This window comes from Phaethon aethereus, assembly GCF_964289735.1.
Source record: "Phaethon aethereus genome assembly, chromosome: 1".
Lineage (NCBI taxonomy): Eukaryota > Metazoa > Chordata > Aves > Phaethontiformes > Phaethontidae > Phaethon > Phaethon aethereus.
Genome location: NC_138575.1, coordinates 72,521,645 through 72,547,429, shown reverse-complemented (window position 1 = coordinate 72,547,429; position 25,785 = coordinate 72,521,645). Strand labels below are relative to the sequence as shown.

Sequence of the window (25,785 nt, the reverse complement as noted above, 5' to 3'; positions counted from 1 at the left end):
CTGGCACCCTACATAATTTACATTGGAAGGAGTAAGCAGTAGTTTCCCTGAGGCATTATGTGTACATGGAGCTTGCCAAATGGATGCATTAAAAGGTATTCCACACAAAACCACATCATACATTACACTAAAGAATCAGGAAACCATGGTGAAAAAGCAATTAAAACTTTTTTCTGGCATTTCTCCCTTACCCAACGTGTAATGCTGCACCACTTGAGAGATAACAGGTAGCCTCAAAAATTCCACTTTACTTGTGGTGCAAATTACCTGCTTATCTGAAAAAAGCCTCTCTTCTACCTAACAAAAGTCTTGGGGGTACTATGCTGATGAAAATAATAAAAAAAAATTCAAGCAGACTGACAAGATACACTAATATTACAGTACTTAATCCTTTCCTCAGTACCCAGAATTCACATAAAACGCCCCTACACTTCAGTATGAGTTTAACTCAAAAAAGGTTTGGAAGACTTGGTACTCCATCAAACATCCAGCTGCTGAGTACTAATTTTGGCTACATATGTTGAAGCAGACAGGTGAGATAGTCCATTGTCTTTGTATAAATATTGATAAATACAGATAAAATCTGATTTGTTATATTTATATACTATTCTGTACAAGGTAGTTGCATATAATGTGTAATCATTATTTTCATCAAACGGAACAGCATTTGAGTTACAGAACATGCAGAAATATATTTTACTCCTTTTATGACATTTATAGTTCGGTTGCTGCTGAGAAAGATTACGGTCTTTTTCTAGATTGCTGAAGTCTGATCGACTGTCCTAGCACTTATTTATCGAAGGAGTAAAAAGCAAGCAGCAGCACCGGCATTTGCTGGTGCAGGAACAGTTTGACTTTTTTTTAACTTTTTTTTTTTCCTCCATTTGTTTGAAGTCAGTTGTTAGTCCGGGCTGCGTCACCAAGGAGGGAGTAGGGGTAAGAGGGGTGTCAGTCAAGGTCACAGACAGCCTTTACAAGAAGGCTTCAAGGGACAGACAACTAGTTCAGCTAACCAAGCCTGAAAGTGAACATTAAGGTAACAAAACCTCAATAATTTAAAAACTTTAAAAAATTAGTAACAATCTAGTCAGTATTCTCCAAGAGAAATGGGGAGACAAGCAGCTGCTTATATGAATATTAGGACAGAAAAATATTTTAAGACTAGTGATAAAACATTCAATCAGGACAGAATCTTTTCAACATTCAGAAGAGGGTATTCGGGAACAGTATCATTTTGCTCATTACAGATGAGCAAACATCATGAGTATCATCACCACCACCACTAAATCATTTTTAGCCCCTGGAAATTACAGCCAGGACCAGCACTCTACTGTGCTGGAGACTGTACATATAGATAAGCAGAGGTGTTCCTTGCTCTGAAGAGCTTATAATTTCAATATGTAAAACAGAAAACGGAAAGCTTATTACTCCCTCTGTGCAAGGAAGTGCATGGAAGTTGGTTCAGCAGAACCTCTATATATTGGAGACTGTCTATACAATGGAGCTGGAAATTGGACACATGCTGGAGAATGAGCGATGACAAGCTGGGAACACTTGGAGCAGGGGGTTTTGTTTGTTTATGGTTTTTTTTGTTAATTTTGGGGGTTTTTTTAGTAGTTTGTTTGCTTTTACAACAGGATAGATCAGCTCATAATTCAATTATTTGCTTAGTAACAATCACTTAATCTCTAAAATAAAAACAGTATTTGCATGATAGTGACTCAGAGGAGAAGCAGAAGTAAATGTGAACAGAACAACCAAACAGAAACCTCAGAGTTGAAGAAGATGACCTGTACTCTTTGGTTTTTAGCCCATTATCTTATTCTTCATGGCATGACATGTGGGGTTTTCTGATTGCTCAAGACAGTCCACACTAATAGGATCTGATTTGGCTCTTTGACCACTATATCTATTTCTGCTGGAATTCATAGAAGATGGGGCTGAACATGACTCAGGGATACTCAGTAAATACAAGCCAGTCATAGGGAGGCAGTTTACATGTTGGGTTCACAGAGCTGACCTGAACACTCAAAGAGCAAATACACTAAATTTCTCTTACCTCCAAAAGAAATCTTTTAACAAATTACTCTAAATACATTTCTTCTGCTCTAATTCCTTCTTAAAGGAGAATATGTTCTGTTACTGACCTCTCTCTCTTTTGACTGGACCAAGCTCTTAAGAGAGAGATAAAGAAAGATTCTGGGTTGACAAGATGCTTTTCTCCAGGGGAGGATTTGATCTGCCTGACACCTCTTAGGACAGTCTCAGGTTTAACTGAAAAGCAGATCATGTGAATCCCTTGTTACTTCTTTTATCTCTTTCTCTACTGTATTTGCCCTCTAATATAAAGGAAGAACTTCTCTTAAATGGAGATATACTTATTTCCATTTACATCAACAACATGCCAGATAAAATGTGTGCTGCCAACAGACCCATTCATGCTGGAATTTAACCAGATTAGTGACTTCTAATAATTGATACTGAAGTGGACATAAAAAGATTTAGGATGCTATAGAAACAAAATTTACAGTGAGTCACGAATAGAAGGGAAGCAAAAGAAGGCCCTTAAGCGAATCAGCTGGTCAGCTCTGAGCAACAACAAATAAAACTAGGGCTATGTTGGTTTTTGCAGGTTGGTTGTTAACAATACTTGCCAGCGAAACAGTACCCGTACAACTAATTCCAGAGGACCACAGCTTGTTCTGCTCAGGGCCATGCAGCAATGCCTGCTCTGTAATGTCCTCTGTCTAGTCCTCTGTAATGTCTGTCCAGTGTCCTCTGTTCCAGAAACATGATGCAGGGATTTACTTACAACCCAGACCTGCAGAAAGCTACAGTAATGTTCTAGAGTTTATTTGCTTGGGTCCTGTACTTTACCCAAGTCGGAAGCTATTCCCTTTCCTCCCATACCCCCACCATCTCAGAGGAATAAACAGAAGCTAAGAATGCAGAAATTTAAGAAAAGAGGTTTTCTGAGCATCACTGGAGCCTCTTCAACTAACATACTTTCTGCTCTTTGGTGAGTCGTTTCACCTCTCAGGAGGAAGTTTGCCTCTGCAAGATGATGAGTATTTGAGGGTTTGGATCTGTCAAGAATAATTGTATATAGATGACAGTATATAATTAATTTGCTCTATCTCACTCCTGACACAAGAAAACTCTTATGTTTGCGACCTCAAACTGTGTATCAGGCATAATTAAACAAATTCCACTTATGTAGCTAGACATGTTTCTAATTAACACTCACTAGTTAGCTTAGTTAACACTAGTTATCACACTGTTTACTTTCCTGTCCTAGGTGTCCTTACACATATCACAAGCCATGGGATTAAAGAAAAGAAAAAACAAACAAACAATAATGAGAAAGAATGAAACTTTTTGAAGTACGTAAAGGTCTGAGAACACAAGCATCTTGCCCAGTTCAGCATGGTTTTCTAAACAATATTTGCTGTGCAAAAGAATGACAAGACAGAGGCCATGTAAGGAAAGAAAAAAATTCTTAGTAACTTATTAAACTTTTTTAAAAAGTGTGAAGAGGGAATTTCATTAGGCTGGGGAAGAATTAGCATTTCTTAAGGTTACACCAGCCTAAATCCAAGTGATTAATGGCTTGATTTTAAAATTCGCTGAGGACCTGTATTTCCAAGATGCTGACTTCAAAAGAATTTTTGGGTGCTCAGAACTTCTGTAAATCAGGTCATAGGGACTTGTCCAAGGTCATACCAAAGTGGTTGATGACAAAACTGAGAACAGATACTGCCGTCCAAAGTCCCAGCTCACAATTATACAGTAACCCCTGGAAAACCCACTTCTGTGTTTTAAGAGTGAGTATTCCAGCTAAAATCATGACTATATGATGCTGGTCCTTCCTTGCATAAATAGCAGAGACATTTCTATCTGAAAAACTCATCATTTGAGTGACTTTATAGAAGGAATGTTTTTTTGTTGTTGTTGTTGTTAACAACCAATGCTAAATATATGAAAATTGAATACTTTGAAATGGCGTGATTTGGTATATAGATGATGTGGCAAAGTAGAGACTTGTATGTTTGGTGGGAGTAAGAAGAAACAACCAAAGGAATATATGAGTTACACTTAAACACAGGACAGGTCCTCTGTTGTTCCTCTGTCACACACTGTCAACAATCTTTTCTTTTTTTATAGTCCCTCTACCCAATGCTTGTCAGAGGCCAAATATGTAGAAAGACAGCAGAATGGCCTCGATCAATCAGAAAATTAGTAATACCCATTCAAGCCCCAGTTTTAAAGAGAAAAAGAGGGCATCAGCTTACATCTTTTACCTGTGCTTTCACCAATGGCACTGCACGGAGTTTCTTGACTGCATCAGTAATGTCTCTGGTTTCCACAAAACTAAGGACACTGCAGATTGCTTTAGCTACTTCAATCACATTTTCAACTTTATGCTGTTGGTAGCAAAGAAAGAAAAAAAAGCAAACAGTAGACACATACCATTTATCAGAAACACCTTACCATGAATGTCATGCCAGTGATTATATAGGAAATCGTATCTGCTCACGCAAAATTCAAACACACCATGCATTAGTCTGGCTATGTTGAAATCACCTGTGACCAATAGTTTCCTAAGGATAGAATAATTTTTGTTGAAATCCAATTATCTTCCACAAAACGTGCCTTGTTGAAAACTGTGACAAATTTGGTATCTAAGACTGATTTTAAGGCAAAACATTGGTTTGTCTGAACTTCATAAGTGTAAAAGCACTGTAAAGAAACTTCTGAGGAAACCTGAACAAAAATTATTCATGAACTTTCTGGGGTTTTTATGATGCTGTGAATTTATCCTCACTATTGTCTCATACCCATCTCTGTGAGAGCTGGCAGACAGCCATGTTCCTCCTAAAAATAGTGACTACGTAGGAGGCTGCATAATCTGACACCTGTGGACTGAGTACTTCTGCAACTAGTTTTTCTATATATATAGTTCAAACTATTAAATCTTATTGATAATAAATTTAGAACTTTAAATATTACCGTACAAAAAAAACCCCAACCCTCTAGACGAATACTCTCAGAAACACTTTGGGGAATTCAAGAAAAAAAAGGTAATTTGATCCCAAAGGAAGGCAAATGTAATCTTTAAATATCAAGTACTCTATGTTCAGGAAAATAAATAAATAAAAATTCATGGGTTTCCTGCATAGTTAAATCACTTCATTAAACCTTAAAATACTTTCTCTGAACATGTAGAAGCTCTCCTATAAATATTCTCCATGTTTCTGTACTGATAAATGTTCCTTTTAGTACGCTACAGCATATCTGTGTACTGATAAAACCATTTCTCTAACTCATCCATTTCATGCCTGAAGAAGAAAATTTGTACCAAGATGAACTTTCTATTTTCAAGCTAAAGGTCTATTTCCAAACGGTACTGAGAAGGTTACCACCTGTCATTAATACAAATAAATATAAAAATATATTTAGGTTACTAATTCCACATTACCTGCCTTAAGCAGAACTAAAGCAGGAACGAATTACATAATATATCCTCAAATATTTGGTGTTCAGAGTTCTTTTAAATGTAAGTTGTTAGGGTTCTTTTAGCAATTAAAGACAGCAACACCTTTTCATACTAGAGATTCTGGAGAGAAAAAGGCTATGGCTGACTGTGATCTCTTGAGAACTTTAGACCTTCCTTTGGTCTGAAGTTGATTCACCCTTCTGACAGTTTACAAGGAGTGCCTTTCCTTTTTTTCATATTTCTTTCCTCCCACTTAGATTTTTAAATTGAAATCTTGCAAGATTTACTCCCTATGCACACATACATTGCCAGCAGAAGTAGAAACTTGCAAAAATGGCATGGCTTTCTTACCATGTATAATATTGACAAAACCGAAGCATTATACATGCCAGTTTACCATGCAGTTGTTGAAGAAATGTGTATATATGTATACACACAGATACATAAATATATAATTTAATTACTATATATAGTGTGCAATTAAAAATTAAATATAATTCTAATTTAGCATTTAATTTAGCATTTTTCTTCTTCGCAAGTGGGTATGGGTTATTAGAACAGGAGATTTTATGTCTATAAAAACACACTCATGCAGGGCAATTTCTGAGCAGTACACAAGCGATAGACATACACAAGAGTAATCCTTGAGTAGAGAAACAGCTATACTGCTGGACAGAAACCAAAACCAAACCCCAACAGTTTATATATTTTTGTATGTACATTTGTTCCACAAAGACATTCCTGAGGAATGTATCCATTTCTGCATAATATACTACTCAATTTAGACATAAATTAATAGAATACTTAATATTTTATAGAAGCTACTATACCATAGACTTTGCTTATATGGTAGCTACTTCTAAGGACCATATTGCAGATCAAGGAGAGTAAGCATATAAAAAAATTGTGTAATACTGTATACTATGAGTGATGACTTCTTTCATACTATTTCTCTCATAGTCAATATCTTGCACATGTGGGTTTTTTCCCTTTACATATTTAAATACCAGCAGAACCTTTAAAGGATATTTTGGTGTTTAAATTATTTATATGACAAAAAAATGCTACTTCATTCTAGAACTTCTACACTCTGTATTAAAAATTTACAAAGTTTTCTCTCTACATTAACGGTACATTCTGAATAGATTTAAAAATGAAGTGCATGTTAAGTGATTATCAGGGCAATCAAAATGGCTAGTTATCTGGCTGCACAGACTCTCTGGGAACACTTTTTACATTTCTTTACATTTCAACCCCAACAGCATCAATCCCACCCCCACCTTGTGCCAAATATCCTAAACTTTTTTTTTCATTTGCATTTTATAGTCTCATTACCCATCATAAAATGAATTTTCCCTTTATTGATCATTATTAATAATGATAGTGGGCTTAACAATACTTCTGACTTACGTGACATCTTCAAGGCTTTTTAACAGATATCCTTGAACAAGTAAATATGGAAGTATGTAGATAATTGTGCAAAAAAATTATTGACTTTTTTTTTCACTGAGAATCTCAAGATCTGTCTGATTAAAACTGAATGCTTACTGAAATTCCACCTGAGTGCAGAACTTCAGTAAGTAGGTGTCCTTATTTTAGTATGCGTGAGTAACTCCCAGTGGTGAATCCCCACTCAAAGCGTGCTGAGGGTGGACTGTGGTGAATCAGAAGGGTAACAACCCTCCCAGTGATGTGAGTGCTGGCTTTGAAAATCAACATAACTATTCCCCCCTAACTTTGGGGGCTGTTATAAAGATCCCAATCTTAAACCTTCTTAAATAAATCAAATCAGATGTTAGAAAAATTAAGGAAACAAAGATTCAAAGAACAAATAAAGGGTTCTCATTTTTTGCTTTACTATATATTTATAACTATTACATTACAGCTCCATAATTTTTCAAGCCACTTATTAAAGCAAAGCAAAGCAGTAGCTTTAATTATTATAGATTTGGAAAAGCTCCATACATTCTGATGCCTCTGAATGAAGACATCTGCATGGTGATCTGACCTTTGTCATTAACTTGCAAACCTGCTCTTTTAAGCAATTCATACGAACTTTACTGAGTGTCCCTGTGAAGATAAGACCTTGTTAAAAAAAACACTATGGAGAAATCTAGCTCTAGAGTAACACAAGCATATTTGTTGCATAGCATGAATATTTGAAAAATGTCCTGTCTTCCCTTTATAAAAAGTTAACGATCTCAAGTAATTGCCTACTCAAGGTAGAGATATTTAGCAAAAACAAATTTAAGGGTACTTCATTATATGTCTGAGGAATATCCACAGAGAGTCAGTTGCAGAGGATGGATTGTAATATCTCATTAATGTTGAGATTATAGCTTTCTTTGAATTTGGAATCTTCTTACTTGAGGCCCTAAAATTTCAAGGGAATGTGAGTAACTACACTGATGGGTCTACTTCAGTGAAGAAATATATATGCACATTGAGTTTGGGGACCTCAATTTTCCAAATGGTTATGACTGCATCACATTTTATACACTAAATAGCCCCCTTTGAGAAGTTGCTTACAAAGGAAAGTTCAGTGAATACCTACACAGTATCAAAACCAGAGCTTTACTTTGTAGCTAGGCACAGTTCAACAGCTTTTAAATTTGTATGCATTTTGCAAAAGAAAAGCATCAAAGATTTACATAAATATGTAGTACATTTTATCTACGTATGTTTATTTACATATGTATTGATATATATTTATGTATTCATGTACATGTCTGTAGGTATATGTGCATTTATATATACGTGTGTGTGTACACACACTTGTACTTGTGTGTATGTTTTCTGACTATTCAAAATAGAAATACCCATGGATCAAGAATACCCAGAAAGATTAAAATCTGGACTTTAATACAGGTAACTGATAAAAAAACTGATAAAATAAAAAATAACTGATAAAAAAAATAAGAATTCTATTTTTTAACATATATTTCAAAGAAACCCATACTTTAGCATAATGAGTTATAACCCTGGAAGGGATGCACTGGAATATCTCCGTGCTACATCAGTATTCTTTTATTTTACTGATGTCCTTTGTTTTTCTTCGATTTCCAAACACTAGAAAGTGAGTTAGCATGGCAACCTGAAATTCAGATCAAATAGTCATTTGGTTTCTTCCAAGTTATCACTCAAATATGAATTTGTTTTTTAGACATTTGTCTTTAAAACATTAGTTAGCAGAGAAGATCTCCTAAGAGATTTTTCCTTCAAGCATGTAACATTCAATTGGCAGCCCACAATACTTTAAAAATACACAAAACTCCTATGACTTTTCCTGCCTAAACCTAGTCCTGTAAACTACTGCATGCTTGAATATATACCCTAAATATGTAAACATTTGGCTTGTGGGTTTGCAAAATCAGGGACAAATTCTGCAGATACATGTAGTGTATTATACCTATAATAATTCCAAATATTATACTGCCAACCCAAATGATCCTGCTTTTATTTACAGGTTCCTTGACACCTAGAAACAGTCACCTTTGATATTTTAAATTTGTAACACCTTCTTCCTAATCTCAAACAAAGTTTTATTAAGAGAATTTATATCCTTTCAAAGTCAGGTTAAACAGCCTTAATTAAAAGTCTGCCTTAATTGCATTTGAGACAGATTAAGAATTAGATACCTTTCACGTAGCAGTTAATGCTTTTCTGGTATAACAAACTGAGAACAAATACCTCATTTTGCAATAAATATTCCACTTGACTTCTGTATTTCATAATAACTGAAACAAGGTTTCGTCTGGAAATCAGAAAAAAGAAAACAACATCAAGTTAATAACAACTGGATAATGAGAACAGGTTTGTGGTTTTTTCCCTCACATTCTATAAATTGGGAATAGTTTAACTGACAGTGATTTTATGTTGGTATAAAACAAGAACAAGTGCTTATGTAGATGTCATGTAATTTCGCCTGGATCTCCGTGGTTTTTGGTGATCATTTTCCACAAAGCATAGATGTAAAAATCTTCTACTTATACCTGGACAGATACATGTTTCCCAAGTGAAAGAACTCCAGTAAGTGATTTGCTATTTCAGCCCCTATTGAACTCCAAATCCCATTTATTTTACTCTTCAAGGCTAAACAAGTGCTTAAATATTACTGTGAAGGATGGACTTAAGTACATGCACCATTGCCTTCTTTCTCAGTCGCTTCACAGACTAAAGCTGCAGAGAATCAGGCAAAACATCTGCAAAGAATCTGGAAAAGCTCTACATTTCAAAAGTCCATGCTAGGTAACAAGTATAAAACCATATATTATTAAAAGGGACACCATTGCTACACAATTCATCAAACTTTATTTGCTTACAGTTCTCAAGTTTACAGGCTCAAACTGTGTCAGCAACTACCTTTTCCGTAGGATTACCTAAGCTCTGAATTTGTTTTATTTCTGCAGATTGCTGTGCCGTAGCAAAGCTTCACTTAATGAATTAGGATTATGAGCAGGAGGATACACCTCTCTACACGAACTCCAGGAGTGACGCTTCAGCTGTAAATCTCACCGTTTTAGAACCACACTCTCCAAGTGCTATCCCCAACAGATAACCAGAATCAGAGTTTTGCTTTTAAGAAACATTTGTATAATTTTCTGTGTTTCAAGCACAGTGAAATTTTAGCCATCATTTATTTGTCATCTGGAAGAAAACAAAAAAGGTGCCCATGAGACCATGGCTAAGGTTATTACACACAGGAATATACCTTCTTTTTGACAGCCTCCTCTATAGGGTCAAATCTTCAGGAAAGGGTACAGAAACCTTAATTCCCACTTCCACACTCTGCTTAGCCTACTGATTGGTAAAATGGACACATTATTGCCATGATGGTCCTCAGTGGTAGGGTTTGCATGTGCTTTTATAAAAAAAGTGGAAATTTCAATTTATATTCTTTCTTCAGTTTTTATTTGTTTTACTCTATCACTTTATTCTTGGCTTTTTTTTTTTTTCCCTATTTCCCATTGACCCTTTGTATCAGGGTTGTCTCTCTTCAGAAGGCTTAGAAGAACTTCCCCCCCCCTGCCATCTGGTAGCGGAAAGTCACAAAAGTATTTTGATTGCTTCAGAGCAAATGGACTATTGTTTACAGAGAAATAGTGCGTGTCCACATATATGTTAGTTGGGCTAACCGAGCAATCAGAGATTAGCCTTGCAACTACGGTCTGAACTACAGGTTTCATGGCACCTGGTTAGACTTTCATTATATATATATTGTATGGCAATAGAAGGAAAGAGTCATTGCACCGAAATCATCATACAGAATAGAGAAAGGTTAGGCGGCTTTCCCTGTGCTAATACCAGTGTGCGTTTCCCCATAGCTGCCTATCATTCACCTCTTCCTCCAGATGGTTTTGCCTTTACAGCTTTTTATTTCCAATCTGCACTAGCCTTATCTAGCCAGGCAGTTTGTGCGTTGAGTAGCTGTCTGGCAATTCCTCCTGTAATCCTGTTAAATCATAGCTAATACAAGTTGTCGCTCTCCTTTGACCAAGTCTCCAGGCATAACATCTTTTTCATAGTACTACCCAGCTCAAAAGTAGTTCTGGACATATGAGCTTGCCTTGTTACCTTGATGCATACAGGTGAGCATGTTTATTAGCATGCTTGGCCTAAATGCAGTTTTCAGAATAATTTCAGAATAATAAGTTACAATACTAGTTCAAAAAATTAGCATATTTTCCATCAGTTTATTCTACCCTAGAGAATTTTCTGTATAAAGTACCCATAATTTTACATAATTAATAGGAAACAAATCCAGCAACTTGTGACAATGATCAAAATACCTCTACTAATGTTATCCTGAATCTTTGGCTGCTGGATAACTAATAACACCCATATGTTATCACAGAAACATACTTCATACTTGTACACCTTTGATAGCTATGTATAAATAAGGCAGTGCTAACCAACCCATGAACACTCAGTGTTTCTTTTTCCTTTTCTTTTCAAAACTATTGTACTATAATGCCTTGCTAAAAGCTCCAAAAATTTCCTCAATGTCAAAGAAAGGTACAAACAACTTGAGAGTCAGTCTTAGGTCTCAGGTGTTCTATATGGAAGGAAGACGACAAGTATATAGTATATTTAGCACATCCGTTTTTTCACTTTCCTGACAGCAGCACGGGCTGTGGAGCAATACTAGGTTTCCTTTCTAAAATGCTGTTTTATCACCATGCTGCCTAACCAAGCTGTGCCTAACTGCATGCATCAGAATAGCCATCATGTTATAGTTACTGGCACCTCAGTGGCAGAGATTATGGGCCAACGGTTCAATGCAGTTCTGATGCATTAATTGATTTACATTGTGTTTGGTTTTCAAGCTGTGAAAATCAATGCATGAAGTGATGCAGGGGCTGCTGGTTTTATTTGTTCACATTTGCCTGTGAGAACAGATCTGATCATTACAGAAGCGAGGTTCCAGTTCATTCTTTTTATTTCATCTCAAGCCAGTTCAAACAGTTCTTTTTCCTGCTCTGCTGGATCTAAGCAGACTGAGCACCTCAATCCATATGTTCTCTAAAACACAAATGTTTGTGTGCTACAATCAGAAATGTAACTACAGTACACGCAGACAACCCTAAGCATTATTTTATATAGCTAATTTAAATACTCACAGCTGTGAAGACACAGCAACATGGGAAAGTAATCTGCTGGCCTTCCTAGGTGCCAGGCAGATTTGCACAGCCTATGTCGAGCCCATGCTACTGCATCTCCATTCCACCACATCCACCAACTCCAGCTCTGTTACAGCCCTAGCTAGATACAGAATTGAGGCATTATAACATGTTGCAAACGTACCCCCCAGTGCAGAACAAGCACAAAGATGTTGTTGCATGCTATGTTAGAAACAGCTGCTGTGACTAGATATGATATTATTGACTGGCCTACTCAAAAAAATACTACGGTGGTGTTGCTTACAACAATAAGGGCTTTTCTTCACTGTATAGCTCACCTTATATTTTTGGTGGTGCTTCAAATCTAAGTGCCTTCTCAACATAATTGTGCCAGTCCTTTCAGCTCAAACTAGTTGCCTCCAACAGGGAAAAAGAATATGTGAACAGTGCTACAGAAGTTTGCTCCAGGAAGTGATTTTTTGATCACTAAGTTAAGGAGTGTATGAAGGCTTGTGTTCATGATACGTGGAGTAGCCACAGACAGATAGTAACAGATGTGCACCCTGGGATAGCACCAAGTGGGAGCCTACTCCAGGCCCCCTATGACTCTACAGTGCAACTAAGACATGTAGGTTTTTTATTCGTTAAAAAGGAGGCGTTCAGTTCAAAATGCCCAACACGACATCAGGCAGTCCGCCATGGCAGTTTTTCCATACCATAGCATGGAAGGTATGTAATGCACATCCTGAAGCAAGACTTAAGCCAACACTGGAAGACTGCATATGTGCAAGGAGTCTAGTGTGGTGCTGTCTCATGGACATGGCTTCCAGAAAGCAGTCCCTGGAATGAGCTAGGAAGTGGATGAGGATCACGTTACAGAATACTTAAACTGGACATACATAAGTCCGTGGGCCCTGATGGGATGCACCCATGAATGCAGAGGGAGCTGGCTGATGTCATTGTCAGGCCACTTTTGATAATCTTTGAACAAACGTGATGATTGGAAAAGGTGCCTCAAGATTGGAGGAAAGTAAATGTCACTGCCACCTTCAAGAAGGAGGATCCAGAGAACTACAGGCTGATCAGCCTCACCTTGAACGCTAGGAAGGTGATGGAGCAGCTAATCCTGAGAACCATTTCCAGATACATAAACTTCAAGAAGATGATAGAGAGTAGTCAGAATGGATTCACCAAGGGAAAGTTGTGCTTGACCAACCTGATAAACCTCCATGACGAAACCATAGGTTTTTGACACTATCAGCCATAAGAACCTCACAGAGACGCTAATAAACTATGGGCTGAACGAGCAGACAGTGAGGTGGATTGAAAAGTGAGTGGACCCTCAGCAAGTCTGCTGATGACACAAAACTGGGAAGAGTGGCAGATATACCAAAGGATTATCTGCCGTCCAGAGGGATACTGACAGACTGGAGAAATGGGTTGACAGGAATCTCATGAATTTCAGCAAAAGGAAGTGCAAAGTCCTGCACCTGGGGAGGAATAACGCCATGCACCAGTACATGCTGGGACTGACTGGCCAGAAAGTAGCTTTGCAGAAAAAGACCTGGCAGTCCTCATAGACAGGAAGCTGAACATGAACCAGCAATGTGCCCTTGCAGAAAAAAGGCTAAAGGTGGCTAAAGGTATCCTGGGCTGCATTTGAAGCATTACCGGCAGGTTGAGGGAGGTGATCCTTCCCCTCTTATGCAGCACTGGTGAGGCCACACCTGGGGTATTGTGTGCAGTTCCAGGCTCCTTCTATACTAGAGAGACATGGATGTACTGGTGAGGGTCCAACAAATGACCACTAAGATGATGAAGGGACTGGAGCATCTCTCCTATAGGCAAAGACTGAGAGCTGGGTCTGTTTAGCCTAGAGAAGAGAAGGCTTGGGCAGGATTTTCTTCACATATATAAACACCTGAAGGGCAGGTGCAAAGATGATGCAGCCAGGCTCCCTTCATTGATGCCCGGTGGCAAGACAAGAGGCAATGGGCACAAACTGAAACACAGGAGGTACTGAAGGTGACTGAGCACTGGCACAAGTTGCACAGAGAGGTTGTGGAGTCTCCTTCCCTGGAGATATTCCGAAACCATCTTGGACACAGTCTTGGGTAAGCCAGGCTGTGTCCAGACATTACTTAATTTGGTCTTATACAAAGAAATACCCACTCTTGTCCATTTTGAAACTGCTACTTTCACTTCATGCTCCCTTTATCCTGCATTGGAAGATACAGTAAATGATCCTTTTTTGCAGACATTCTCTGTGCTCCTCAATTTCACAGACTTGTCATCTATATAATACCTATCTTCTATTATCTCTTCATCAGGATGAAGAATATTGTTACTTATCTGTTTCTTATATGGAAGACATTTCATTCCTCTGAGCATCCTTGCTGCCCTTCTCTTCACTTTTTCAAGTTCTGTTACATCATATTTGAAATGGGAGAAGCAGAACTGCTGGCTGTATTCAAGATAAATGAACACCATACGCTGATACTGTGGCATAATATTGTTTCTTGGTTTTTCATTTCTTTCATAATAATTCCCAACATTTGTTGTATCTTCTTTTGCAGCTGCTGTGCAGCAAGCTGAAATTTAGAACTATTTATTATAACCCCAAGAACTCACTCCTGGTGATAAAAGTCAACTCAGAGCCTATGATTTCATATGTGAATTTAAGACCATTTCCTCCCATCTACATTTATCTTCTCAAAATTTCTTCTGCAACTTTCTCACACACTCAACTCAGCATTGTAAAATCCTTCTGCAGATCATCACGGGCAGCTCCTGTGTGCATTATGGACAGCAAACTTCTGTCACTTAGCTATCACCCCTTTTTTTTCTCGAGTAAGTTAGAAATGCAATTGAGAGCACAAGGCCTGACCACAGATCTTTCTGGGTCATCACTGCTGGAAAATCTTTTCTCCTACCCATCAAAAATCCATAGGACAAGCAGGAAATTGTGATCAAACACAGTTCAAGCTTTTATTTTTTCAATACTTACTGAACTTGTGGTTGAAGAAAGAAAGTATGTATTGCCTATACTATCAGGTATCCATTGCCTTACGGTATCAGAGGAAATTTTGCAGAACATCACAAGAAATAAAAGTCAATAAGTAGTGCATATAGACTGTATGATTGTTTTGATATCTTTATAGCAAGGACCAGAATGGAAGTTTGGGATATGCTCCTGGGAAACCAGATGGGTCCTCAGTAAGCACCAGATATTCACCTTGAACAAGCCACCACCTCTCTGTTTTCCTCCATCTGGTAAGTGACAGGTGTGGCATTTACCATTCTTGGCAAAGTACTTTATAACACATTGATGAAAAACATTACAAAAAGTGTTAACAGCTTCTTTATCTAAGTGCATGAAACAACATAATGAAAGTTGAATGAGGAATCTATCTCATTTAGTGCTCATCCATGGTAGGTTAGCTTTAGAGTCAGATACACTTTAAGTGCTAAGTTAAAAACTTGTCATAGCTAGCCTCCATTAAGAAAATAAAATAAAACAAAACATCACTGAACTGTGAAGCTACAGGCATAATGAAGGGTAAATCCATTATTATTACAGTATTTACTCTTAAAAATTCTCTCTGTAAGAGCAACACACACATGAAAATAATGACTTCTTCAATCTTGAGGAACTTTGGGAAACATGAAAACTCTAACAAAACCTTCAACGATGTGAAAGAGGAGAGAATGGGGAAAAATTATACAGATCTATAAATGATTATTGATTTTTGCTAAGAAATCAATAAGGTCTGAAAATAAGAACCTAAAAACTGAACTGATTTTCTTTCTCTTTGGTATCATTCCTGTCCCCAGGAAGTCTCAGAATTGCCCTTTAGGGCCAGAAGGCTCACTACAAATACGAACAATTACAAACAGAAATATTAAATTAAATGTTAAATACCAGTTCTTACCGAGTCAGTCTCCAGGAACAAGTGTGTTCTAACAGTTGATTCACACTGAACGACCTTTGGTCATCCGCATGCTGTGGAAGAGAAGCACATAATGGGATATTATATTTCTGATAGGAAAGAAGTATGTTGGAGAGATTTGCCTGGTATTTTCCAAAGCCAGATTGTTCTTTTAGGAGCTCTTGCCTTTTAGAGCGTTCAGGACATTTCAGTCTGAAATTTTATTTGGTGAACCTCTCTCATATTACACTGGTTTGTACTATATAGAAGGCCCATCTAGATTGTCACAGTAGTTTCTTCTAGCTACATACAAAAGAAGACTATAGCCAGGCCTCAGTAAACACTGCCTCTGCTTTCTTGTTAGAGATTGCAGAAGGCATCCTTTTGCAATGGCAAGATGCACTAGTCATGAAGCAGAAACCCTTTTGCACACACAACCTCTCTGCTTTCTTTTCTGAGAGAACAGAATGAAGAACATCTATACCATCCTTTGCAACCCTTCTGAAGATACTCCTCTGTGAAGAGTCACAGAGATGATCAAGGAACTAAAGCATCTTTTGTGTGAGGAGAGGCTGAACTGGGACTGTTCAGTCTGGAGTAGGAAAAGCTCATGGGGGATCTTATCAACGTGTGCAGATATCTGATGGGAGGATGAAGACAAGGGAGTCAGACTCTTCTCAGTAATTCCCCCTGACAGGACAAAAGGCAATGGGCACAAATTAAAACACAATTAAAATAAAATATTGTAAAGGTGTTCAAACATGGGAAGAGGTTGCCCTGTGAGGTTGTGAAGTATGTTCAAATATGATGGTCCTGAGCAACCTGCTCCAGTTGATCCTGCTTGAGCACTGACTGACTGATTCCGTAAGGTCCCTTCCAACCTAAACGATTCTGTGATTTTACCTTATTTGACATATTCAGATGATCAACCCGTTCCCATTCAGATATAGTCCTTTTTCCAGGCCCATTGATCTGTTGCCTTTGATGCCTTAACTCCTCCCACCCCATGGAGGTAGGTCAGCCCATGCCAGGCAGGTACTGCCAGCTTGTAGGCACCACCATGTCCTGAAAAATCTGCCCTTTACTGACTCCTGGCTGAGTCCAGATCCTTGTAACTCATAGGGAAAAGTTAGTGGGGGGCCTGTGACAAGCATGACCCCAAATTCACTGGTCACAGCTTACAAAGGGAATGATAGTTATGAACAGGTATAACACTGGGGTGGGGATGAGAGAGAAAAGAATTAAATAAGAAATCAGAAGCAGGAAAGCAGCACAGCACAGAGGTATCTGGTGGTGATGAACTTCTGCTTCCATAGCGTCTGGGACAACTGCTAGACTTTTTTCTTAGTAGCTCTAGAAATGTAAATCATGGCTGGGATGGACACAGCTTAAGCAAGGAGGCCACAGCTGATTTATTTACATATTTACCAATCTAAAATATTTGTTTGCTCAAAGGTGAAGCAGAGGACAGAAAACATATTTGGCTAAAGATACAGAAGATTCTGAAAGCTGACGCTATTTTAGGCCACACTAAACTAACAAAGCTTTCAAGTTCTCTGTGAAGGGAAGAAAAAATGGTTTCACTTCAAGAACAACATTTCAGTAAGAAAAAAAAAATTCTTCTGTTCATCTTTTACTGCTGTAACTTTCATACAATAAAACAAAGTTTAAAAAAAATGAGAACAGCATAATCCAACAGTGATGAAATATGATTCATGATTTCCCCCCGCCAAAGAATTATAAAATAAAACCTGTATTTTCTAAAGAAAAAAAAAACAACAGCCTTTTACTTGCTTGGCTAAAAAAGCCTTCTCCTAATATTTTGAAAGTTAGTGAGTTCAAATATTGAAGGTTTGTTCAGAATAAGGTGACCACACTAACAACTTTTTCTAGGTAACTGAAATATAGTAGCGGTCTGAAGCAAACATTCCCAAGAAAGTTGTGTCTCTGCTATGGTTGGATTCAATTTAAATATGTTAAATCACATGTGAATTAATTCACACTAATTCTGCTTTAGATCACTGTATAGAGATTTGGCAATGGTACCACTTAAGGAGCAGGATCTTGCTGAGCTAGCTACATTACAGATGTTCTGTAAAGAATTCCCATCTGGAGCGCTACTATCTGTCTTATCACATCGTGACAATAAAGGAAAGATGAATTAGATGAGTGAAATGGAATGGGGTGAAGAAAAACGTTCTCATGCACTAAGCCTTGAATGTATGAGTCTTAGACCTAAGCACTAAGCTCCTCTTTGTCTGGGCATTTGATCTTATACAAACAGCTCTGCTCCTTATCCCAGTGTATTGACATGGGAGTGTTAAACGTTATTATAGGGGAGAAGACAGGGTAAGTATCTGGAGGTTCGGGGATGCATTTGAGAGTAGCTGGTCTTTTGAGAGTAGCTAATTTCAGAATCTGCCTCTAAACCCCCGAGTTGCTCCTACTAATATGATTACAAGACAAACAAGGATAGCTTATGAATGCTAATTTCCTGAATGCAGCACTAATTGTGCTACACAGGGCTCTGATCTAATAACTGCTGGTTTTGTTCATAACTCATATCTTTTGCCTATACCATACTCTGAGGCTTATAGCACCTGACCTCTGACAGCTATCGTGCTGCTTCAGTGCGTGCTAGAGGACTGGGATAGCACCTCAAGGCTTGAGAATATTTTGCACTGCTACCATAATCAGAAGTGTGCATTCCAGGAAGGATTTAGCACGTGGCACTCCATCGTTGCTTGCTATAATATCATGATTTGAATTTGCTACTTCTAAACAGAGCAACAGTCAATTACATCCATCTAGAGTCTCAGCAGATCATAGCATGTGGGTGTTTTTTTTTTTTTTAAAGTCACGTTACCCTACAAATGACTCGCGTACATGCTCTGCAAAATCCACCCTGCATTTTCATAATGTCACCGAATGCTTAGCTGTCCCACTGCACTCCTCTGCCTCTGGACACCTTAGAAATAGCAAAGCACATCTGAAACGAGCGATCACAAGGGACAAGTCTTGAGCTACAGAACAAGACTGATAGATGACAAGCTTCCTCCTTGATCGCATACACTGACAGGTCTAGAAGACAGAGAGGGATGAACTTGGAAACAGTGTGACACAGACTGAAGGCGGGAGCCTGAAACAGAGAGATATGTGCGATTGATAAGAACCCAGAAGCTTAAGGCAATCTGATGGACTAGGGCAAAAGCTGTGTGTATGTGAATTGTTTAGCACCTGAATACATATGGGTGATTATTATATAGAAGGGCTGTCAAGATATTAATACGTTTCTGTGACACTAGTTAAACTACAACCTTAGTGGACATTTCTATAAAATAGCATATTCCAAAGTTCAAAATTTGGAAGTATCCTATAGATCACAGGTCATATTCTCCTGAAGAGTAAGCGCAGATTAACTCACAAAAATAAACAGTAGCTGCATATGTACATAACTGTCTGAGGTAGCTGAAGTATCCTAAAAGTCTCGAAGTTTGTGTCTTAGTGTTTGGTTTTGGGTTTTGGGGTTTTTGTTTTGTTTTGTTTAAAGCACACTATTTTCCCATCTTTTTATATGAATTCTGAGGGAGGGAAATTTATTTTCCATAAACTGCCTCTAGGTCTGTGATTTTCAAATACATTTTACGACCAAAGCCACAAGTTTCAGAGAACAGCAGCAACAACAGTGACTGTGAGCTCAGTGTAGACTACCTCAGATCCTTGAATTCAGTGTGACTGGAGCAGGATTCAGTAGACCGGGCGAGATCTACAGATCTGGGTCCAGAGTGAAAGGGAACACTGCAGCTTTCCATGCACCACAGTCTGTCTCTCCTCCATTAGGTTTTCTCTGGTCCTGACAGACTCGCTGGTGCTCCTGCCTGCGAGCAGGACCTCTCCTTTCCGATATGAGTGTTCTGCCACAAGCACGCCCTGGAGCTGGAGGACAACTCCGGGTCTATGGCTCATGCCAGCTCAAGAGCTGCTCATGTTCTTTGCTATTATTAGAAGTCTGAAGTAACTTCATGGCCTGAAGCTTTCAGAGTCGTGTCAGTTACCGTAAAGGGGCAATCAATAATTCACTTGAAGATATCTTAAAATGTCACCCCTTGTGGTTAAACCCTACTGTACGTTATTAATTATAGTTCCACAAATTCTTTGAGAAAATAAATGTTTTCTAGTGGCCTGAACACTGCTAATTTTCTTCCAAGCTTCTTAGTTACCTGCCTGAAAGACTATTTTTGTTTGTTTGTAATCATTCTACCCGGTAATTCTAACCATTTCCGAAATGTGAAATGCCAAGAGATGTTCCGTCTCTGCTCCTGGCTTCCACAGTGCATCACAGTATATTAAGCCTCATTTAGACCTGTCAAACTGCAACAGAGCTGAAGGAGACTTTGAGCATATTAATAGAACATGAAGTATTTTACAGTAGCATAATTTCAAGGGATACTTAAACACAGGAAAAGACTCCTTTCTATTTGAGGTACTACACAATCCCTCTAAAAAGTCACAAAAATTTAAATAATGGAAAAAAACTCCACATTCTTATCATGACGGACCACTGACTTCTCATCTGTGACTATGCTCAGAATGTTAACACTTAACTCATTACATCTGTCAAAATATTAACACCATTAACACTGGTATATATGAAAATAAAAATGTTTTTGAACTTTCAGGAAATATTGTTTGCTGGCTGCTTTAGCCCAAAAATCCCTTTCTGGAAGCAAGTGAGGATCTTGTTAGAAATCTGTAAGTGTTCTTTGGTGTTTCTCCACTGCAAAGATTCATGCTTTACCCAGATAATCAGAGTGTGAGGACAACTCTGTATAGGCAGAGCACTCCCTGGAAATGGTATCTGGACAAAGGTTTCTGCTTCTGTGCTCATTTCTTCAAAAACACCGCTCAGCCACTATGAATTTAACACTTCTGACCTGCTACAACTTGTAGAGTTTGTGCTTAAGAGTTGCCTTTTAAAGACCACCTAGGTTAAGATACAGAGTAGAGCAGATGTGTAGTCAAAACAAATTTGGCAGTCCTTATTCGGTATTATTGTAACAAATATAAACTGTGCCAGCATTTGACAAGAGGACTATTGGATTTTCTCCACATTGATTGGCATTCTCAGGATTTCAATGCGTGGAAAAAAATCTGCAAAGCGCAGAATTCCCACTCCTGTCAACAAAGGCTCTTTTTCTACCTAGACTGTATAAACTCGAGCTTTAATATGTTTCTTTATCTTGAAGACAAACTTATGTTCTCTCTATAAGCTTTATTTGGGAGTTTGTTAGGAATACAGCATGTTGAAAATTCAGGTCTTAAAATACTTTTGTTCAAGAGTGTTAAGGCCAATAAATCTCACATCTCAAGAAAACAAAATCAAATTAAAGGTCATCCACTGGCTGAAAGCCCTGTGATTCCAGGTAAAGCCCAAGGCCAAATTTCTTGTTTGTAACTGCTCAGTTCAAGACCATTTTTTCTTTCTGAATACTTCACAACAGAATGCCAGCTTCCCACAAAAGGAAAGGAAGCAAGTATTCACGTTAAAAAATACATTTTTTCAGCTGAATTCACAAAAGAATTGTGAGCATTTAGTTATTGGCCAAAGTTCATAAGCTGTCTGTTTTAAAAAAAAATTAGTTGCACATTACTTATAAACATTCACTTATATTGGTTATTAAGCTTAATAGTAATCTGCACGTACAGATGGATATTTTTAACTATGGCTTCCAATTTCAACAGTTATTTAAGGTAAGCAAGAATTATGAAGGCAGTCTCCAGATGGCATTGGTATAGTTTTGCTTCCTTAGCAAACAAGCTTTAAAGCTTCAGAAGAGATTGCTGAACATATCATTAGGTTCCAAAGCAGATAATTTTGAAGGCCTATAGTAATAATAGGTCTATATACAGCAAATAGGCCATTTGGTCTATATTTTAGTTTTTCTGTTTGAAGACAGAGTAACTTGTAGAGAATCAATCACTGGCTTGGAAGTTTGAAGAGGAGATTGTCAGGAAGTTGTCTGAGGCTCCCTCTTTTCAGTATATACATGTAAAAAAATACCTTCACCACATGCTATATGCATGTAGCAAAATGCAGTTGTATCAAACTTCTAATTCATGTCACTGATTTCTCAGGCCAGAAAATGTTGGAAACCTGCATCTGCCCAGCACAAGGGTCAATAATATGCTATTCCATTTAAAAGATAGAGACTCTGACCTAAAAAAAGGTAAATAGTTTTTCCACCATTACACATACTTACGTGTGTCCATAATTATATCTAATCACAATCACTCCACTCTTCTCAAGCCTTTCTTTGGCAGCACTTTTGCAGTGAAGAAAGCCAGTAATTTAAGCCAGGATTGTACATATCAGCGGTCAATTATGCTGTTTTTATCTAGAAACTGGTTAAAATGTTAAAAAAATACATATATTTGGCCTCATTATGGTCCTTTTTTAATCCTCCAGGTAACATGTTGTATTGAATTTGACGTTTCATGTGGTAACACACAACAGAAATGAAAAGAAAGCCCCTACCCTTTTTTGTCAGAAATCTGCTATTTGGCCGATACATTAACAAACTCAGGCTGATAGTACCAAGTGCTACCTGTGAACAGAGTCAACACACTGACAGTGAACACTGTCCAGAGCAAAGCTTCTGCTGTACTGCAAACTTTGTGTTGGAAGTTATTCAGGGTGGTCCACTGGGAATAGCTCACATTTAATAGCGTCAGCGTCATTAAAACTCAGTAACCCACTGCAAGGTTGCTTAAACTCAAATAATCTGAATAAAAATCTCCCTGAATTTAAAATTATGATAAAACTATCTTTTCTGTAAGAACTACATGTCTACAGACAACATTTCTCCTTGTCCACAAACAAGCACATATACACACAAGTGCCTATCACACATGCACAAACACACCAACTGTGATTCTGGGTTTTATCAGCCTACCCTGGTTTTCAGTGACAATGACAAGAATCCAGATCTAATTAATTTTACACAGTACTTCAAGTGGTTTTGCCCGTGTTATATTTCAAAATATAGAAAGGCCAATTAAAAATAAGAATTCTATGACCACCTGAAATAAAAAGCATCATTAAATTCTGATGAAACTGATTTTTTTCTAAAAAGGTAACCTTTGGTCTTTTTCAGTTGTGTGTTCTCTACAGTAACACACTAGATACTAGTACAGCAGCAAAGCAGAGATGTTCCCCAGTACATTTGAACAGGAGTTCAGCAATAATATATGCACACTCAGGAAAGAAAATAATCTCTCTTTGATTATTATTGCAGGTTGCTACATAAAAGGATTGGTGGAATTTTATTCCTTCAGGGAGAGAGAAAAAGAGGGGAAAAAAAAGACAACATACCGTTCGAGCCAAACTTTGCTTCAAATTACTAGCGTTGTGTAGTCGAAGCTGAATGCAGGTGGTTGTCTTGCGAAGACTTTCATGGCTGCCCAAAGTATGATTACTGCAGTTTGGGGAAAAAAAAACAAAAAACCAAAACCACAAATGGTTATCTCTGTTTGCTCTTTCCTTCTTTTTTTTTCCCTCTCTCCTTCTCCTAAAAGCACTGGTGGACTAAATTCTAAGTGCAAAGCAGATTGGATAACATAAAACATGTACTTGGCACCTACCTCTGTGAAAACTGATGGGGTTTGGTTCTGGCATATTTTCTGGTGAAACAGTTTAAGAATAATGGCTTAGTTATATCTTTAACTATTAAGTTCTGTAACAGAACAACAATGAAACAGAGAAAGAATATCCTAAACAAACTGCATGTGCTCCCAAACCTTGAGATTTTTAATGCATATTCCTCAAACCCAAATTAGTGCAACTTATACAAAGTATCTTGGTTATAGAAGCACCACTCTAAAACAACTTGTAGTGTTCGATACCCAACTTGAAAATCAAATATCAACTATAAGTGTGAAAATCACATACATTAAGACAGATGGCCTTTGATTCTCAAAGAAATCAAAGTTCTCACCCTGTGCAACTCACACAGATGGTAAAAGAAGCTGTGAGTCTGTCTTCCTCCTTCTGAAATCATATGCCAGCTAAGGTCAGACGCAGAGCTCTGCTCACTCAGCTGGAGTGGTTCCTACAAACTACTCTCCTGGTCAAGGATGCTCTAGTGCCCCATGACAGAGGAATCCCTTATTCTTCTTTGCCTCTTCAGAGTAGCTTCTAGCCCACTTGTCACTCTTGGCAACATCTTCCAAGTTATAACACAGCCTTAGTTTATCACTGTCCTGGTTTCAGCCAGGGTAGAGTTAATTTTCTTCACAGAAGCCAGTGTGAGGCTGTGTTTTGGTTTTGGGACGAGAAGATTTTGATAACATGCTGATGTTTTGAGTTGTTGCTAAGTAGTCAAGGACAGTCCAGCTTCTCGTGCTGGCCTGACAGCGAGCAGGCTGGGGGTGCACGGGGAGCTGGGAGGGGACACGGCCAGGACAGCTGACCCAGGCTGGCCAAAGAGATATTCCCTACCATATAACGTCATGCTCAGTATATAAAGCTGGGACAAAGAAGAAGGAAGGGGTGGAGGGACGTTCAGAGTGATGGCGTTTGTCTTCCCAAGAAACCATTACGCGTGATGGAGCCCTGCTTCCCTGGAGATGGCTGAACACTCACCCGCCCATGGGGAGTGGTGAATGAATTCCTTGTTTTGCTTTGCTTGCGTGCGTGGCTTTTGCTTTACTTATTAAACTGTCTTTATCTCAACCCATGAGTTTCTTCACTTTTACTCTTCCGACTCTCTCCCCCATCCCACCATGGGGGAGTGAGCGAGCGGCTGCGTGGGGCTTAGTTGCTGGCTGGGGCTAAACCACGACAATCACTCTTAAAATTACTTGGAAAAAAAAAATCATTTCAGTGTTGCCCTTCCACTTTTGGTTTTAATCAGGTGAAGTAATGCAAAATTATTTCAGAGTTAAGGTGAACATCTTTTCACATTTAAAAAAACCCTTTGGATTAATAGGAAGGAAAAATGACACTGATTTTTGCAAAGGCAAATTCATCACCAAAACAAGTTAATATGCATCATCAGTTACAACTCTAGTGTGTGTTCAATTAGATTCATGTTGCTTTTTTCAAGCTTCCAGCCACATGAGTACCAAAAGAGATACTCCATATTTATACAGATTTACAGCACAGTAAGTTGTTTCAGAAGTCCCTGGGCCATGAAGGAAAGAGGAATCTTTTCTGGTTTGTCAATCGCCATGGAAAACTAAGAATTCAGATATATACTGTGTTTCTTTCTACCTGAAAAGGACTTTTCATAGAATGTCTGAAAAAAAATGGCTGGATTTAATTCCAAAGAAACTACTTGCCCTATGAATAAATCATGGAAAGAGCGACTTAGGGGAGAGACTCGTATCTCCATGGCAGCAGAGGTCCCCCACAGAAATGAATGATTAAACTTAAATAAATGTGCTGTACATAATTGCCATTCAGCAAAATCACAGGGAATTCATATATCTTGTAAATGTTCTGCGCCTACACTACACTATAGGCAACTAAAATGCAAACTCTCCATTACAGGCCACAAAAGGTGTAAATGTGGATATAGGATTTCTTTTTTTTTTTTTTTTAATAAAACAAATACATTAAAGGTCACAGAGGACAAACCTATTTCCAGTTGACATAACAAAATCCTAAAGCAATGTCCTTGGATAGTGCTTCCATACATTGGCAAAATTCTTTGATTTTAAGAGCCTAACGTACAGATGT

At 38.1% G+C, this 25,785-nt stretch overlaps 1 protein-coding gene across 1 annotated transcript in view; it reads right to left on the bottom strand.

Moving 5' to 3' along the window:
- The window catches only part of PIK3C2G (phosphatidylinositol-4-phosphate 3-kinase catalytic subunit type 2 gamma), a gene marked incomplete at both ends in the record, with an annotated part of 202,712 nt that overhangs the window by 159,858 nt on the left and 17,069 nt on the right, over positions 1–25,785 (bottom strand). Inside the window, 4 exons of the mRNA XM_082012052.1 lie at positions 4,302–4,424; positions 9,188–9,251; positions 16,050–16,120; positions 23,419–23,521. Of these exons, the coding sequence (XP_081868178.1) occupies positions 4,302–4,424; positions 9,188–9,251; positions 16,050–16,120; positions 23,419–23,521 (361 nt within the window). The remainder of the gene's footprint in view (positions 1–4,301; positions 4,425–9,187; positions 9,252–16,049; positions 16,121–23,418; positions 23,522–25,785) is intronic.